The sequence below is a fragment of the Neopelma chrysocephalum genome, unplaced genomic scaffold (genome assembly GCF_003984885.1).
Source record: "Neopelma chrysocephalum unplaced genomic scaffold, ASM398488v2 Primary Assembly neopelma1_172, whole genome shotgun sequence".
Classification (NCBI taxonomy): Eukaryota; Metazoa; Chordata; class Aves; order Passeriformes; family Pipridae; genus Neopelma; species Neopelma chrysocephalum.
Window position 1 is genome coordinate 191372 of NW_020897834.1, and position 18990 is coordinate 210361.

The window sequence follows — 18990 nt, forward strand, 5'->3', positions numbered from 1 at the left end:
GGTCCTGTAGGGTTGGGATCCTGTAAATTGGGTCCTGTAGGGTTGGGGTCCTGTAGGGTCATTCTCCTGTAGAATTGGGTCCTGTAGGGTTGGGCTCCTGTATCCCTGGGCTCCTGTAGCACCCACATATTTCCCAAGGAGGATGACAGGCTGTTGAAGGTCTCCTGTACCTGTCCCATGGAGGTGACACTGCACTCGTGGCACAGGTACACTGAGATTCCTAAAGGTTTTTATCATTTCTCATCATTTCTTTGGACAGTAAGTAGGGATATGTTATTTTTCCTTCCTGGCAGTAGGACTTTGCTGTAGATGCTCTGTGATGCTTTTAATCTATGGACTGTGTGAAAGTGCCTGTCCGTGTTACAAAAGAATTCCTGGGGGTGTTGTGGATGTGGGAAGGAGCAGCCTGAGCTGCTTCACCAAAGGGACGTGAATTCATCGTCCTGCTCACCCTTGGAAATTACAGCTGGTGTGTGTTGCCTTTTGGCCTTTGGCCTCAGTGCCACTGTGCTAAATAAACGGGGGCAGAGTGTCTGGTGTTTGTGTACAGGGATCAGGGGCAGAAGGAGCAACCACTTACGCTGTATTTGTAATCCCCGAGGCAGAGGAGAAGATCAGGGGCAGTATAGATTTACTGAGGGGATAAGTCACACAAAATCTGATCCTTGGGCATTCCTCCTCACTCTGCACAACACCCCCATTCATCACTGGGGAGCTCGTGACGTTCCCCCTCCGTGACCTGCTCAGAACTCTGCATGAAGCTGCACTTCTGCAGTTGCTGGTCTTCAGTCCTGTGGTTCTGACCAAGGGCTTGGAGACTGTCCTTTAGAAATGTGCAGTGGGGAGACTCAAGCTCAAAAGATTGCTTCAGGTTAACAAATAAACACAGAAAGCCCACTCAAAGCTAAAAGAGAAATTATAGGTGAGAGATCCTGCTTCTCAGTGAGTACCTGGGTCTCTGGGGTAAAGCACAGCTGGGATTTGGGACTAAGCACACAACAGTTTGGTATTTTGGTTAGAAGGTTTGCTGTGTTAGGACTGCCTTGATTTTTATGAATTTCAAAGAGAAATTCAAAGAGAGATGCAAAGAGAAAAGGAGGTCAGAGGAGGTTTGGGCTGGATCTCAGGAAAAGGTTCTCCTCCCAGAGGGTGGTCGGGCTCTGAACAGGCTCCCCAGGGCAGTGGGCACAGCCCCAGGGCTGCCAGAGCTCCAGGAGGGTTTGAACAGGGTGGGATTGTTGGGATGTCCTGTGCAGGGCCAGGGGTTGGACTGGATGATCCTTAGGGTCTCTTCCAGCTCAGGAGATTCTCTGATTTTATGATTCTGTGCTCCTATGCAATAGAATGCTGCATCTGCTGCTGATTCCTTTATTAATAATGCTGATTTAAGCCTGTGTTCATGGCTTTGTCCCCCCCACGTGCTGTGCTTGTGCGGGGCCTGTGGCACATCCTGGACCCACCACCTCCCTGTGAACCTCTCCTTGCCCAGCACTTCCCTACAGGTTTGGCTAATTTTGCTCACCAGCCCCTGCCAGCAATTATGTCACACTGTCTGTGTATTCCACCGTCTGAACCCCGTAAATAACTCCTTGTGACACCAGCAGCACCTACAAATCCTGTGACTCCCAAATGTTCTGCTTCTCCACTCGGCTGATTTATGGCCCCAGCACCGGTGTCCAGTCAGGCTCCCAGGGACAGGGCTCCTGCTCTGGCTCATCCAGACAGACTGACGGACAGACAGGATGAGGGGCAGCCCTCCCAGCCCTCCCAGCCCTCCCAGCCCACTGGGCAAGCTGGGTTATTTTGGTACCTTAGATGCTGTCGGTAGCCAAGGGCTCGCTCTGGCCTTGCTGCATCTCCAGAGGGGGTGTCTGTGCAGCTGCACGGAATTCCTCCGGGATGGGGAATGGCCAAGGCTTGGATACCTGAATGTGGCTAATGCACAACACTGAGGTGTTTTCCAGAGGAGTGAGGGTGTTGAGCTCCTTCCAGTGTCTCCCTGTTGTGCTGGGGGTGCTGGTCCACAGCACTCCCCTGGGGAGGGGGGTTCCTTCTTGGAAGCATTTCCTTGCCTCCATTGATCAAATCATCCTGATGTGGACACCAAAGTTTCAGGCACCTCTGAGTGAAGACACGATTACACTATGACCATTTTTGCTGTCTCATTCTAAAAATCCTGTGATTTCTTTTTCTGGATTGAACTGAAGTCAAAGCACAGTCGTGGGCATTCATGTAACAGGGGAGTAGAAATTTTAAAAGTGAGAAGGGCAGGGTTTGATGAGTCAGTGCCAACCAGTGTGTTATTTTCTGGTCCTTATTTCACACACAAGACACCAGAAAATGTGATGTGGTTGGATTAATTACGCTGCAGGAATGTTCCCCTGCATGCCCTGGCACTGTTATTTTAACTGTGCAATCAACATGCTTCGTTCTCATTCTCCAGAAGTCAGGAATTCACAGCAGTTTAAGGACTCACAGCAGCTTATCTTTAATCCAAGTGAATTTCTGAAATATTTAAGACCCTGTAAACTCAGCAGTTTATCCATAGTGCACATAGTGCATGTTGTGCACTGGGAGATGCAGACACGGTGCCTGTGTACAAATATTGTCAATATTTGGGCTTTTTACAAAACTAGATTTGAATGTGGCCATTTCTCAATTGGTTTGAACTATGTTAACACATATCCACGGTCCCACAGGACTGAGAACAACAGCCTGGCTCGAAACATTGGGTAATTTAAGATAATAATAAGATTCTTGATGGCTTTGGACCTGAGAGTTTGGACCATGTTCATGTTTCAGTGTGGATGCTTGTCACCATTGCCTGGTGGGGAGGGGAAGAAGTTGGGAGTAGCAAAGAATAAATGTAAGTGCAACATAAATAGAGCTTAGTGAAAGCTGCTGCAGGCTGGTGTCAGGTAATCCTGCTTGGTGAACGTTGTAAGCACCAGGCATTCCAGCCCCGGGAGTGGTGACATGTTTAGGTGACAAGGGAGATACAAGAGGCAATAGGGGATTATGATGTTTGCTGGGAGGACAAATTAAATCCATCAGAAGAGGGTGATCAAGAGCCTCTCAAAATCTCAGCCATTCACTGTGCAAAGCTCTGCCCGGGGCAGGGCAGGGTGCCCTGGAATCAGCTGCTTTTCCTTTAGGTTTTGTGTCTTTTCCCTGACACAAGCTGCTCATCCCTTCATTTGCAAGTTCTGAAACATCTCCCAAAGGTTGACAGAGGTCACTGTACAACCCTGTTTACAAGGGTTTGCAGAAGGAACTGCCAAAACAGCAGCACCCAAGTGAGATGTGGAACTCCTGTGGTGGTGGGGAGAGCAGGAGTCACCCACAGCAGGGCAGGGAGGGCTCAGGGAGAGGGGATGACCTGGCTGAGGCTCATGGGGAGGGCAGGAGTCACCCACAGCAGGGCAGGGAGGGCACAGGGAGAGGGGATGATCGTGCTGGTGCTCATGGGGAGGGCAGGAGTCACCCACAGCAGGGCAGGGAGGGACAGGCAGAGGGGATGACCTGGCTGGTGCTCACACAGCCCCGGCATCATCTCCCATGGCTGTTGTCTCAGTGCATTTCCACTGAGGTCAGTGAGTCTCTGGAGTGATATTAATTACTGATGAGATCTGTGTAGTGTGCAGAGCCCCAAAATAAGACTTTATTTTAAGGCAACAGTGGAGCCAGTGAGTTGTTGTGGGGAGGTGCCTGTGGCTCTTTGCAGCTACTGAGTAGTGGAAAATCAAATTTTGGTTCAGAATTTGACCCAGAAGTACTGTGAGTGACACTTTCTTTGGCCTGTCTATGAGGCACACAGCAAAAATTATTTGTAGTAGTTTAGTTGGTTTTATGTTTAGCTGAAAGCAGGTTTCACCCAGGTGATGCAGCTCCGAGCTGAGTGTGGAATGGGGAGGTGTTGGGGTCATACCCTGGGTTTTCACCATGTGCCTGTGACACTTCTCAGCTGGATGAGAGCTCCCAAAGTCCCCGTGCCTTTTAAAGCTGATGGAAGTTGCATGTTCCTGTGTGTCTCTCCTGACTGAAGGAGTGCAGAGGGTAAACAGGGAGCAGCCTCAGTCCCACGGGGGAATCCAATCCAACTGCTCCTGCAGAGCTGCAGTAACTCTAGAGTTTGTGAGCATCTCTCATGTGACAAGGAATCTGCCTTCCCAGTTTGCCTTCGGGACAGGGATGTGTTACATTACACATTGTCCAGTTTAAAATACAAGGAAAGAGACGCCTCTGGCAGAAGGTCACAGGAGTGATCCATGACAATAACTGCTGAATGCCCAGCTCACACTTCACCATTTCCTTCTAAAGTCTTCTGCTCTGCTCTCGGGTCTGTTGCTAATTTAAACAAGCTAATTTAGATCAGGATGTGCTTCTGCTTCATGCCCCAGTTTAGACATCCATGTCTGTGGCTTTCTTCTCAGCAACTGCTCTCGCCATCCATCAGGACTCCCCATGTGAGAGCCATGTGATGTAATATTTGCCTGAAACACGAGAGGAGGTGTTTGGAGGAGAGCCAGGTGCCATGGGCAGGGAAGGGGTGGCAGAGGGATGCTGTTGGATGTGTGCATTTCCCACTCAGCCCTTCCAGTCGTTCTCCTGCCCAGTTTGTGCTGGTTCAGGACCTCGTTGGGATGTGTCCTGAGAGGACACCATTGGCAGCTCTGTCTCAGCTTGGCTGCGAGTGAGGAAGGGCAAACTGTGCCAGTGAAGGGAGCAGTGTTCAGGTCTGTCCCTTCCCTTGTGAACTGTGAATAATGCAGTGATTTGTCCTTTTTCCCAGGAGAACCCCTGACCTGTTCGTGGTGATCCCAGAAAGCTGAGCAGGGCACCATGAGCAGCCCCCAGCCAGGTGAGAGAACAGACACAGCTCTGGGAACTCCCTGCAGTGCCCTTGGGAACAACCCCAGCTTGCTGGGCTGGTCTGGGGGTGTCTGTCTGGTCTGGGGGTGTCTGTCCCCCCTCCTCAAGGAGGGACACCAGGAACTGACCCCTCAGGTGCTGCTGACCTTGGCAAGAGGGGCTTTGTCCTGCCAGATTCTGAAGTGTTATCTGGGACAATGACTGATGCAAAGCTTTCCCCTGTCCCAACCACCCCTAGAGCTGGGGCCAAAAGGGGGGCCTGGATTGGGATCTTTGCTGCAGATTTTCCCAGTTGGACACTGGTTTTCCAAAGCCAAGACCTCAGTGCTCCAGCCTTAGGACACACTGGGACTGGAACGGGTGGGACCTTTGTTGTCCAAGAGGAGCTGGGCAGGAGCAGCTGCTTCTCTGCAGGCTGAGAGATTGTTCCTGAAGGACAAATGTTATGCTAATTAAATATATTTTTTCTTGCCTTTCTAGTAAAAACCTTCAAGAAATCTGCTATCCCAGGGGTTCTCATCACCCAGTTTGTGAATGATGTTCCAGAAGGATGCAGTACACCCGACTTTGAGAGGAAACCTCTCACTCTGACCCTGCAGGAAGGTGAGATTCTTGAAAGACAGGCAAAGCCACAGACCTGGAGGCTTGACTCCACCTCTCACCAGCATGGAACAATTATTGTAATTAAGTAAAAGTGGTTTCTAAAGTGGTTTTGGCATGACCAGAAAAAAAGTGTTGTGTGGCCAAAGTCTTTGTTACACTGGTGAGAATTCCATCAGTGCTGACAGAGGACTCCTTGCATGTGCAAGACCAAAATCTGGCTCCTAAAGTGGGCAATAAATCCTGTGAATTCTGCAGGAAGCTCTCAAAGTAAGTATTTTGCAGCAAAAGATGAAGCACATTGAAAAATTTGGTTTTCTGTTTGTTTGTTTTTCTGCTGAACTAACTTGTATTATGAGTGTTCAGCACTAAAATTAACTGGTTTTTAAAGTAAGATATTCTGGCTTCAGGTGCTATTTTGGCTACAGCAGCTTTCCCATGCCTAAAGGGGCATGAATGGGATGAGCTTTGAGGTCCCAAACCATTCTGTGGTTCCGTGATGATTCCATTTATTGCTTAAGGAGCAACATGGATCTTGCACAGGGAAAGCAGCTGATGAGTCAAGATCAAACATCAATGAAAAGCCTCCCTGTGGTCTCTCTGCACTTGCAGAGACTCATACATACATATATATATATATAATATATATATTTATTTGGAGTGGAATGGCCTGAGGAGATCCTGTAGCTCCTCTTCCCTCCCCACACCGACCTGTGGATTCAGTGTTTCTCACCCATCTGTTGATTTTCAAGCCATTGAGGTTTTATGAAGGAGCACAGTGGCCTCTAGTGGAACCTCCCCTCTCCTCCTCCTCCACCTTCAAGTTTCAGGAATGAACCAAGGCCCCTGACTAAATTTTCACCTGTCTGAATTTTCACCTGTCTGAATTTTCCCACTTATTTCATTTGCAGCAGGTTTCTCACAGTTCCTGTATAAAATGTTTGTGCATTCAGGTTGGTCGCTGTAAACTGAATTCTGTGCAGAGGCACCATGAGTGTCTTTATTTACACCATCATCCCCCCACTGTGTTCAGTGCATGTGGGAGCTGATTCCCTCAGCTGTGCAGCTGTGGCCTGTGGCACATGACAAGCAAAAGTGCAGCCAAAATGGCTGAAATATGACATGGGGACAATAAATTGGAATCAGACTTTAACAATAGTGCTCTGATCTCAAAGGCTGGAAAACGCCTTTTGATAAGAATCTGTTGTTCCATAAAAGAAGTTGGTGGTGGTGGTGACTGCAGAAGGGTGTGGGAAACATTGCAAGGCTTCCTGGGGAGAATTTTGAACAGTGTTGGCCATCTGAAGATCAAAACTATTGCAAAAGAAAGACAACAATCATTTCCGTCCTGAGCTGAGTGAGAGGATAACTCACCTCCACTTCTATTCCACTTCACCATGACTCACTTCTCTGACTCGTTGTTTCCCAGTGTTCCTCATGTTTCTGAAGCCTGTTGGAAGCAGAGGTCTGTAGCAGGCAGTGGGAAAGCTGTTGGAGGTTTCTGTGCACTCAGAAAACCCCTTTTAGGGGAGCAGGGATGAAGGAGCCGAAGCCCATCCCCTCCTCCCTTCCCTGCCTTTTCAGAGAGCAGAGCCTGGGGTGGGTGGGGTGCAGGGTGGTGCCAGGCCAGCAGACAAGGCACTGTAGGCTGATAGAATGGAGGAGCACTGGGATTTTATAGGGAATATATGTTTGAAGAGAATAGATTTGGGCGTTTTCCGGCTGTCAGGCAGAGGCACAAGCTGCCAACAGCAGGTCAAGGTCAAGGCTGAACTCGCTGTAGGGCTGCAGAGATGGGCAGAGATGTCAGCAGCCACATCTGGCAGGGTAACACCACATTTTAAAGGCCTCTTATGATTGAATACAGACAAACCCTGAATTACTGATGTGCAAAATAAAAGCCATCATTATTTTTGAAGAATGTTTCTGCCCAAAACAACAGATGGTGGCTCACTCTGGAGATCAATCTATTGATAACAAGAGGCCTGCCATGAGAGTTCAAGACTGTTCATGTTCAAGACTGTCTTAACTAATTTCTTGCCTCTTTTCAAAGGTAAAAATGCCATTTTCAGAGCTGTGGTCAAAGGTGTCCCAACCCCAGAGGTGAAATGGTCACGTACACGAAAAGGGATGGATGATCCTGCCAAGTATGAAATGTCCTTCAATAGTGCCACAAATGAATTCATTCTGCAGGTAAAGATCAAATATTCCAGAAAGGACTTGTGGAACTGAGAGAGAAATGGGAAGGAAAAACCTGCAATGGGCTGAGGGGCAGAGGAGGGGCAGGGACTGAGCTCTGCTCTGGGGGGACCAGGGACAGCACCCAGGGAATGGCTGGAGCTGTGCCAGGGCAGGGTCAGGTTGGATCTCGGGAAAAGGTTCTTCCCCCAGAGGCTGGTTGGGCACTGCCCAGGCTCCCCAGGGCAGTGGGCACAGCCCCAAGGCTGCCAGAGCTCCAGGAGGGTTTGGATGATCCTCTGGGGCACAGGGGGTGACTCTTGGGATGGGCCTGTGCAGGGCTGAGGGTTGGACTGGATGGTCCTTGTGGGTCCCGTCCAGCCCAGGATATTCTGTGATTCTACGTGTCCCCAGCTCTGAGACAACACAAAGATAAGCAAACAAAGCTTTAAGAGCCCTCATGGGAACAGAAGAGAGCTCTGAGCTGCCTTTGAGTGGCTCCTTTTCAGGAGCTGATGGTATGAACTGACCCCCAGTGCTGGGAGTGAGCAATTCCCTGACCCCCAGTGCTGGGAGTGAGCAGTTCCCTGACCCCCAGTGCTGGGAGTGAGCAATTCCCTGACCCCCAGTGCTGGGAGTGAGCAATTCCCTGACCCCCAGTGCTGGGAGTGAGCAGTTCCCGTGTTCTCCTGCTGCAGATCAACAGGCTGGTGATGGATGACAGTGATTTGTACCGGTGCTGTGCTGTCAATGAGTACGGGGAAGCTTCCTGCTCCGTGGGCCTCAGGATCATCCAAGGTGGGGCTGACAGGGCTGCAAAGATCCCAAACAGCCCTTTGCTGCCCCGGGGTGGGTGCCCTGGGCTCTGTCTGAGCATCCTTGGGGTGCAGGTCTCTCATTCCCTCCCCGAGGACTGGAGGTGTGTTGGTGGCCCCGTGGCACTGTGAGCTCTGAGCAGGGGGAAGGAGGTGGAATTGTGGTCACAGCACTGGGTGCAAACCTGCCCCTCTGGGTTTGACTGGGCTCGACCCTTCCTTTGTGCTGCTGAACAAACCAGTCCTCTGGGATGGACCCACTTCAGCTGCGTTCCCCTGCTTCCCTTTAGAGTCAGTGGGGAGAAATGGGCATTTTGTGGGTCAAATACAACTGATATTCTTGGAATCTGAGCAGAAGGTGGACTGTGTTGAAGTGTCCTCTGAAGCAAGTTCAGAAGGCACGTCTGCAGTTGACTCCCCACTTCCAAACCAAGGTGTTAATGTTTCCTCCCCTTGCTTAAACCATCAAATTCATGGGGCAGAAACGTTCTCCTCCTCTGTGTGGAGCATCCAGTCAGCACAGAGTCGATTGCAGTGGGAATATCACATTTATAGATGGAGATTCCTGGGAGTCAATGTCAGATTGACAAAGAAATCCAAGCTGGGGTTTCCCCTTACACTGGGAACAGATACTGAAGTTTCATGGTTCATTGGTTTACTGCTGTTTGTTCATCTCATGGCTTGTTTTCCTTCTGTTTTCTCTTATAAACTATCAGTTGGCTTTAAGAGGAAAGTAAAATATGTTCCTGTTCATGCTGCTGATGGTAAGAGAAAGAGATATATATTATATTGTATTATATATTATATTATATCATATTGTATTATATATTATATTATATCATATTGTATTATATTGTATTATATATTATATATTATATTATATTATATTGTATATTATATTATGTTATGTTATATTGTATTATATTATATTATATTATATTATATTACATTATATTATATTAAGGGGGAGGCATAGTTAATAATACTCTGTCTGCCACATTATTACTATCCCAAATCTGTAAAGACTAAAGTAAGAAAAAGATTAATGAGTCTCTGATGTTCTCTCATCTCTGCTTGCTCTTTACCTTTGGGTAAAGTGATGATGTTAAACATGGCTTTGAGCTGCTCTAATTAGTGATTGCAGAATCATCAGGGCTAGAGAAGGATTTTGGGATGTCAGATACAGCTGGATCAAACATGTTAATATGGAAAATAGTGGGTTACTGGAGGAAGGTCCCTGAGGGAGCAATGAAAGTTGTTGGCACTCAAAGGACGAGTCTGGCAGTGAGAACTGACTCCAAGTTTCATGACAGTTTGTAAAGTGTGAGACAAATCCCCAGAGCCCAGCAGAGAGGGCTGTTGTCAGGGGTTGGTTTGCATCATCTGCTCTTTGGGGATGGATTTTACAGTGCTGGGTGTCTGAAGGTTTGTTGTTCCCCCCACCCCTCTAACAGAGCTCAAGAAGACGCTCCAGGACTCCAAGAAGCTGCTGAGGAAGAGGTGAGTCTCCACAGTGAGGGCCACTGTCACACTTCTGGAAGTTTGTTGGTGACAGGGGACAACTTCACAGACCTGCAGGGCAGCACCTCTTGTTTCCAAAGTTGTGGAGAGACACCCCAGGACAGCCTGGCCCTGCCTGTGAGGCTGAGATAACACAAGGCACCAACCTCATTTGGGGGGAATGTCCCTCTGCAGATTCTGACTGGAAAGATGTTTCTCTGCTTTCCCATGTTCAGCTCATGAATAACTTCCTGGCCAAGGGGAAAATCTTCATGTCCTGGTGGCTCTGGATGATCAGGGTGAGCCCTGGCTCCCTGGCCAGAGTACATGGCACAACCCCTTCCCTTCCCAGCTGGGAACCTCCCAGGATTGCCTGCTGGGAATGATCTCTGGCAGAACCCTTGTTCCAAACTGTGCCAGTGACTCTGCTGATAATGGAACAGTGTCAACAGTTGTTCCCTGTCATCACTTAATTCATGGTACAGATACAGGAAACCTCTTCTGGAGGAGCCGCTCTCTTTCCTGCCAGGCCCAGTGAACTACAGAAGTGATGGAGAGAGATGAAAGAGAATCAAGTATAGAAAAATAGAAAAAAAACAGATGTCTTGTTGTCTGTCAAAATGTCTAGATATTTTTCTTTTCTTCCCCCCTGGTTCCAAGGGTTGTAGCACCAAAACCCAAACCCCTGGACAAAGAGGCCGTGTGGCAGCTGCTGCTCCACGCAGACAGGAGAGACTATGAGAAAATCTGCCTTAAATATGGAATTGTTGACTTCCGTGGGATGCTGAGGAAGCTGCAGGAGCTGAGGAAGGACGCAGAGAGTGAACAAGATGAGGTAAAATAAACTGAAACCACCGATTTTTAACAAACAGCAGAGTCCTCAGTAGCTTCTGGCAACAGGCTGGATCTTCCTAAATTGCTTTGTAGATGAAAATCTTACTGGATAAGAGAGTGATTTATGACAGTGTTTAAAGAAGTCTCATTTTACTCCTGCAGATGAAAATGCTGATGAATTTTTGGAAATTGAGTTTGTAGATTTTAGGAGACACTGACCATAGGGGGGTTCAGTTGCCTCTGCTGAGAATTTGGACCCCAAACTGAAAAGTTACATGCTCAAGAGTCAAAATTGGCCTTGACATGCATGTAGAAACCTGCATGGACAGTGAGTGAGTGATCAAGAGGCAGCACGTAAAATATCATTTGTGTGCAGGAGGAAACTGTGGAAGCTCACAAAAACATCTTCTGCACACATAACCTTAGAGGTAGCTCTTTATCTGCAGATAAACAGCAGATTTCACATTAATTCAACAGCTTAAGAACTTCTGTCACAGCAGCTTTACCATTTACGAGGTTCTTTGATTTCCCTTTGCAGTTAATTCACAGTATCAAAAACTTGGAACACATCAAAGTCAACAAGGAGGGAAATGCCACGTTCAGCCTGGAGATGGAGCTGAAAAACAAAAACAGCAACGTGTATCTGCTCAAGGTGAGGGGCAGAGGGGCTGGGCAGCAGCAGCTCGGGGCAGGTGGGAAAGTTGGTCAGAGCAGCCACTGGAGTCTCCTGCAGAAAAGGCTTCACCTGAGCAATGGCTGGGAGCAAATAGAGCTGTCTGTGCTTTGCAGAGCCCTGCCTGGGTCAGGGAGCAGTGTTGGTGTGTGCAGTCTTTGGGGGTGAACATCCCCTGGGTTTGTAAATCCAAGCACAGGGCACACAGTCACTGACATCCTTGGCAAGAGCTCTCCCAGTGAGAAGAGTTCGTAGAACAGCTGGAGTTGGAAGGGATCTCTAAAAGGCCAACTAGTCCAACCCCCTGCCATGGGCAGGGACACCTTATGCTATCCCACCATCCCAAACCCTGTCCAACCTGGCCTGGGACACTTCCAGGGGTGGGGCAGCCACAGCTTCTCTGGGCAACCTGTGCCAGGGCCTCCCCACCCTCACTGTAAAAATCTGCTTTCTTTTGTCTGATCTAAATTGACCCTCCTTCAGTTTAAAACCATCACCCCTTGCCCTAACAGAGCCTTTCAGGCTGCAGAAATCCTGCAGTTTCCTGTAAATTTTATTCTCTTTCTCAAACTATTCCACTATAACTCCCTTCAGTGAAAGAAAATCTCAAGGCAGTAAAATCTCCCATTTGGGTGTGTAGTTCCTCTGATGTGACCCCCAGGTGCTCAGGGCTGTGGATGTGTTTCTGGAAGTTAAATTCCAGTCAAACCGTGGTTAGTGGCTCTAACACAGGGGAAATCAGGATTCATTGGAGAGGTCAGACTAACCATGAACTCCTGAGTCAAAGGTATGACATGAAGTCTCTGAGCCACAGTGTGGAGAATGTCACCCAGTTGTGTTCCAGAAAGGGAACTCTCCTGCTTCTCCAGCTGTGAAGATGCTGAAATCTGAGCAAAGAAAGCACTTTGTCTTTGAAGTGACAGTAACTGTGCATTAGTTAAGCCTCAAACCCTTATGTGGACCAGCACAAAGCTGCTGCTCTGCCCAGTTTGAGGGTCTGGTGCCCTGTTCTGTGCAGGACTTTCTGCACAGATGCTGCACAAGCACTGAGCCCTGACCACTGTCAGCAGGAGCAGAGTGGAGACTTCTCTGCAGTTACTCATTTGTATCAAAGAGGGGATTGTAGCACCAATTTGCCCTGATTTGTGCTCTGCTCTGGGCCAGCCTCACATGGAATATTGTGGCAGTTTTGGTCACACCAATGTGAGGAAGATATGAAACCATTAGAGAGTGTCCAAAGGAGGCACATGAAGGTGGAGAAGAGCCTTGATTTGAAGCCGTGTGAGGACACTGAGGGCACTTGGTGTGTTCAGCTGGAGAAAACTGAGGGGAGACCTCACTGCAGTTCCACCTTCCTGGGAGGAGGGGCAGGGACTGAGCTCTGCTCTGGGGGGACCAGGGACAGCAGCCAGGGAATGGCTGGAGCTGTGTCAGGGCAGGCTCAGGTTGGATCTCAGGCAAAGGTTCTTCCCCCAGAGGCTGGTTGGGCACTGCCCAGGCTCCCCAGGGCAGTGGGCACAGCCCCAAGGCTGCCAGAGCTCCAGGAGGGTTTGGCTGATCCTCTGGGGCACAGGGTGGGACTCTGGGGATGGTCCTGTGCAGGGCTGAGGGTTGGACTGGATGGTCCTTGTGGGTCCCTTCCAACTCAGTAATTTTGAGTCTGTGAGTCTGTGAGTCTCTGGCACAGCTGAGCTCTGGGTGGGAACACTCCTCCTCTCCCCAGGACGGGCAGCGGCTCCGCTACGGGACGGGGGATGAGTACAGGAAGCACTGCCTGAGGAGGATTGGGAGGAGGTACCACTTCATCATCAACGACGTGCAGCCAGAGGATGCAGGCGTGTACCAAGTCAGGGTGGAGGACGTCCCTGTTTTCTCCACTGAACTGGATGCTGAAGGTGAGAAGTTGAGTTCAATGTGTGTGATGTGCAACTATAACAAAAGTTTGGGGTTTTTTTGCTGGAAAATTTTATCTGGGAGCAAGTGCAAAGCTCAGCAGTAACTCCTGGCAGCTACAGAGGACTGGCTTGGTGTTGCCAAATAAGGGCTCCCTGTATGGCAGAGGTGAAAAAGTGCAGGAGGGTGATTATGTGATTTAGGTGCTGCATTTGCAGTCCAAAGGACCAAGTCTAGGTTCAAGTACCAGTTTGGCTCTGAGTTGTGGATGACAGTGAGCACACTCCTCAACTTCTCCATGCTACAGTTTCCTTCTGTAAGCTCAGAAAAATAATGATATAACTCAATCCAAGCATCGTGTTGCAGGAGTACATTGATGACTACAAACTGTCAGCACATCAACAACGTGTGGGATAAATGTCTCAGAAGATAATGACACAAAAATCCACTTTTCTGCTGGTCCATCCTGCAGAATTGGTCACAGGATCACATCTCAGTGTTCCCATTTTCTCATTAAACTGACACTCACGGGCACCACAACTCTCTGTTCTTCCTTCCCTGAGCTGCAACGAGCTTTTTCTGGGAGGACAGAATGAGCTGTTGCCTTTCCATGGTGAAACAAAGGCCAGGCCTGAAAGAGTTAACTGAGATATCTGGGCCTGCTAAGAAAAGCCCCCCCAGCACTCGTTCTGCTGCTCAGAGCTGTTCTGTTCACTGGACCTAAACCCAGAACAATACTAGAAACAGTATACAGTGAACCTGGGGGTAATAAATTAGGATAAGGTGGACATCTGAATAGGAGGAGATGGCTTGGAGCCTTTCTGCAAGCTTCAGTAGTTAGGACAAGACCCATGGAAAGGTAAGAAGGTCAGAGCAAGAAAGGTAGGAAGACGACCCCCAGCTTGAGGCCGAAGGCTGGACATACCCCCAAAATTCAGTGCCAAGAGAAGCACTGCCCTAAGCTCTGCCTGGACTCTGCCTACATGAATATGTATAGATAGATGTAATCATAGGAATATGCCAGTAATCATATATGTAAAACCATATAAAAACCTTGATTTGTGTGGTGCCCTTGAGTGAGTCTGTGCAGGGCTGCCTGCCTCGCTCCCAGCGTTGCATTGCAACTGTTCCCTAAAGAAAACTCAGGGAGAAAAAAAACTTGGAGACAACTTAATCTGGAGGTGAGGTAAGGAAAGGGTTTAATGGTGCCCCTCGGTTATGAGACGGGTGAAGCTCCAATCCAGTGTTACAATTTTATAACAGTTTGTCCAATCCCTGATTTTATCCACCCCCAGGCCTTCACCCCGGTCCACCCCCAGCCCGCCCCTTGTGCCAGGGGAGGTTTAGGTTGGATATTAGTAAGAATTTCTTTCCAGAGAGGGTGATCAGACACTGGAATGGGTGGCTCAGGGAAGTGGTGGATTCTCCGTCCCTGGAGGTTTTTAAGATGAGACTGGATGTGGCATCAGTGCCATGGGCTGGGAACCACGGCGGGGTTGGATCAAGGGTTGGACTTGATGATCTCGGAGGTCCTTTCCAACCCAGATGATTCTATGATTCTATGAATTGGGTCTGGGGTCTTTTTGAGACCCTTTTCTTCATCACCTCGCTCTTCCTGGGAGTACAGAGGGCACACGGTCACACAGTTCTTGACTGTACCTTGTGGCTCAGGGATTAGATGTTCTTAAACAGAAGAGGCCTACCTTGAAGAGAAGTCTAAATATTCTAATGGAATTTATGGGGGCGTAATTGATATGGGGACCATGGAATGGGGTAAGAGGGTTGGGGAATGTGTATCTACTGTGCTAAGGGTAAGGGTAAGGGAGTAAATGCAGCTGGTTCTAAGACCTACATTTACTACAGAACTACTTCTAAAACTTACAAAAATCGGAAAAATCAAAAATCAAAAAGAGCCTAAGGCATCCCAGTAAATACCTCGCTGCTCAAAGGATGCAAGGCCTCTGAGCAGTCCTTCCCGCCGAGTTTTTCGGCCCCGACAGCTCTGGTTTCCCCTCGCAGCCATCCCCGCCCGGTTCCAGCAGCCGCTCAGCGACGTGCGCTGCCCCGAGCAGGGCGATGCCGTGTTCCAGTGCATCCTGCGCACCCCCTGCCACCGCCCCGCCTGGCTGCACAAGACACACGCCCTGCAGGCCGGCCCCAGGCACCACATCTCCGTGTCGCCCGACGGCCTCACCCACCAGCTCGTCATCAAGAACGTGGAGCCCTCGGACAGCGGGATGTACACGCTGGAAGCGGGGCAGGGATCCTCCAGCGCCTGGCTGCTCGTGGAGTGTGAGTGCCGGGGGTGGGCTGGGGGGTGGGCACACAGGAACCTTCCTCTCGCTGCCTGATTGTCCAGGGAGATGTTTCCAGGCTGAGAAATCAATTGTTGAGCCTCTGGTTCCTCAGTCATGGGTGATAGAGTTGGGGGTGTTCAGGTTCTGGGGTGTCTTTAGAGCCTAAAGGGGCTCCAGGAGAGCTGGAGAGGGACAAGGGATGGAGGGACAGGACAAGGGGGGATGGCTTCATTGTGACAGAGGGCAGGGTTAGATGGGATATTGGGAAGGAATTCTTCCCTGGGAGGGTGGGGAGGCCCTGGCACAGGTTGCCCAGAGAAGCTCTGGCTGCCCCATCCCTGGAAGTGTCCAAGGCCAGGTTGGAGCAACCTGGGATAGTGGAAAGTGTCCCTGCCTGTGGCAGGGGTGGGACTGGATGAGCTTTAAGGTCCCTTCCAACCCAAACCAGTCTGGGATTCTAAATTCTATTTGGGAAAAATGAAGGTCTGCTTAGACTCTCTTTCCTCTTCAAATGAGACCAATTTTTCTCTTTTTAATTAATCCTGACAAATCCTATTGGCTTATTGCTGCACAGCTGCAATGTTCTCTGTTATCAAAAACTGCTCCATATCTCACCACGTGTTTTTGAGGAAGCTGTCACTGGGACCACACTATGGCAGGCATGGGGTCAGGGGGAAGGCAAAAGGAACTAATGAGTTCCAGATACAATCTAAGCCCCTCTAAATCAGACCTGTCATGCTGGAAATTTGTTTTTCTGTCAGTTTTGTCTTGTTTGTTTGTTTGTTATAACAACCTGTTTCCACTAAAAAAAGTTGTGTTTTAAATAAAAATAATTGTCTCTAATTAACTTTTCATCGTCTGAATGTGACACTGAAAAAATTCAGGACTTGAAATGAATTTAAATATATTTAAAGGTACTATGTGTCTGTATCCTAAAATTAAATTGTAAAACTGCTTACACGTTTTCTTTGGCCACTAATGCAGTAGGTGACCTATTGATCATCTGTTCTTTGTCCCTCCCCCCTCTTTTTCTGTAAACTCTATCTGCTTCAATCAAACCGTGTGACTTCAACGCAGATGCCAAAGGGAAGAAGAGACAGGATGAGGAAATAATTGAAAAAATCGAAAGGGAGACATCTGAGTGGCTGAAGGAGACGATGGCAGACAATGAAAGGGCGAGGAAACTTCGGCGCCAGGAACGTGCTGGGGATGAAGGTCATGCCATGGACACCGGTGTGGAAAAAAAGGGCTGGTACAGGAAGGGTCAAGGCAGCAGCCAGGACAGAGGCCAAGGCAGCGGCCAAAGCAGCAGCCAAGGCCACTCCATGGATACTGATGATGGAAGCCAAATATTTTTGGGAAAAGAGGGGCTCCGCAAAACCCACCTGAACGGAGGGATGGGGCCTGGGCAGTTTTCTGGAGCAGATCTAGATGGAGACTCAGTGACAAATGATGGCAGCATCTTTGGATTAAAAGGCTTAGGAGGCAAAGGTGGATTAAGGCCTGTGCACGGCCAGGACTCTGTGCCAGGCAGGGAAGGTCCTGGGGATGGAGCAGGAGGAGCAGGGGGACGGGATTCTGTGGCTGGCAGAGGAGAGGGTGTGCTGGGTGCTGGTCACGTGGGCATGGATGGTGGAGAAGGTTTGGGCTCTTGGCATGACAAGGATGGAAATTTAGGTGATCCCAGCTCCAGAGCTGGCTTTGGGGGTGTTGGGAGGTTTGGTGCCACTGATGGAAGTTCTGTGCCAGATGGGCTCGGCCCTGGTTCAGCCGGGGTGGGAGATGGTGTGGGGGATCTGTTCAGCAGGGCTGGCCCAGGGGCTGCAGCGTGGGGGAGTGCTGCAGGGCCTGCAGGAGGAATGGGGTCCCACCATGGCAAGGGTGGTGATCTGACTGTGGGTGACATGAACGGAGCAGGGATGGACAGACAGGGCCAAACAGGGGCTCCCTATGGCAAGGACGGCCTGGCACCTCATGCCAGTGCTCAGTTGGGTCAGGGGGGCAGGGCTGGCTCGCTGTATGGCCCAGGTGGCTTTCCAAGTGCAGATGGGGCTCTACCTGGGGCAGGTGGCAGTTCTGTAGGAGAAATGGGGGCTTTCTATGGTCCAGATGGTCGGCCACTTGGAGCAGGGGCTGGTGCTGCTGGTGGTTCAGGTGCAGGGGGATTTGGGGCTCCCTATGGAAAGGATGGTCTCCCAGCTGGAGCTGGGGTTGGAGGTGCTGGTGGTGCTGGTGCAGGGGGATTTGGGGTTCCTTATGGAAAGGATGGCATCCCTGCTGGAGCTGGTGGTGCTGGTGTAGCTGGTGCAGGGGGAGTTGTTTTTCCCTATGGAAAGGATGGCATCCCTGCTGGAGCTGGTGTTGGTGGTGCTGGTGCAGGGGGATTTGGGGTTCCTTATGGAAAGGATGGTCTCCCTGCTGGAGCAGTGGTTGGTGGTGTAGCTGGTGCGGGGGGAGTTGGTCTTCCCTATGGAAAGGATGGCGTCCCTGCTGGAGCTGGTGTTGGAGGTGCAGCTGGTCCAGGGGGAGTTGGTCTTCCCTATGGAAAGGATGGCATCCCTGCTGGAGCTGGTGTTGGAGGTGCAGCTGGTGCAGGGGGAGTTGGGTCTCCCTATGGAAAGGATGGTCTCCCAGCTGGAGCAGGTGTTGGTGGTGTAGCTGGTGCAGGGGGAGTTGGTTTTCCATATGGAAAGGATGGCATCCCTGCTGGGGCTGGTGGTGCTGGTGGTGCTGGTGGTGCTGGTGCAGGGCCATATGGGTATCCATATGGAAAAGATGGCATCCCTGCCGGAGCAGGTGTTGGTGGAGCTGAAGGTAGTGGCTTTGGAGGTGTTGGATCTTTGTATGGGAAGGATGGTCTCCCAGTTGGAGCAGGTGTTGGTGCTGCTGGTGTAGCTGGGACGGGGGGAGTTGGTTCTCCCTATGGAAAGGATGGTCTTCCAGCTGGAGCTGGTCTTGGTGGTGCTGGTGGTGCTGGTGCAGGGGGATTTGGGTATCCATATGGAAAAGATGGCCTCCCTGCTGGTGCAGGCACTGGTGGAGCTGCAGGTGGTGGCTTTGGAGGTGTTGGGTCTCCTTATGGAATGGATGGTTTCCCAGCTGGAGCAGGTGCTGCTGGTGCAGGGGGAGTTGGGGCTCCCTATGGAAAGGATGGTCTCCCAGCTGGAGCTGGTGTTGGTGGTGCTGGTGGTGCTGGTGTTGGTGGTGCTGGTGTTGGTGGAGGAGTTGGTTCTCCCTATGGAATGGATGGTCTCCCAGCTGGAGCTGGTGGTGCTGGTGGGGTTGGTGTAGCTGGTGCAGGGGGAGTTGGGGCTCTCTATGGAAAGGA

The 18990-nt window shown here is 50.1% G+C and overlaps 1 protein-coding gene across 13 annotated transcripts in view; it reads left to right on the top strand.

Annotated features, from left to right (window-relative positions):
- Nucleotides 1-18990, top strand: part of LOC113976573 (immunoglobulin-like and fibronectin type III domain-containing protein 1) — a 40827-nt gene that overhangs the window by 5888 nt on the left and 15949 nt on the right. For 4 of the 13 annotated variants that reach the window (XM_027701879.1, XM_027701873.1, XM_027701880.1 and 1 more), the window contains exons 3-15: nt 4793-4861; nt 5353-5475; nt 7526-7665; nt 8349-8448; nt 9182-9229; nt 9920-9965; nt 10626-10800; nt 11338-11451; nt 13196-13367; nt 15385-15657; nt 16740-17896; nt 18017-18052; nt 18578-18848. In XM_027701879.1, coding sequence (XP_027557680.1) covers nt 4843-4861; nt 5353-5475; nt 7526-7665; nt 8349-8448; nt 9182-9229; nt 9920-9965; nt 10626-10800; nt 11338-11451; nt 13196-13367; nt 15385-15657; nt 16740-17896; nt 18017-18052; nt 18578-18848 — 2674 coding nt within the window. In that variant the 5' untranslated portion in view covers nt 4793-4842. The other 9 variants (XM_027701875.1, XM_027701876.1, XM_027701882.1 and 6 more) reach the window with 8 other exon arrangements.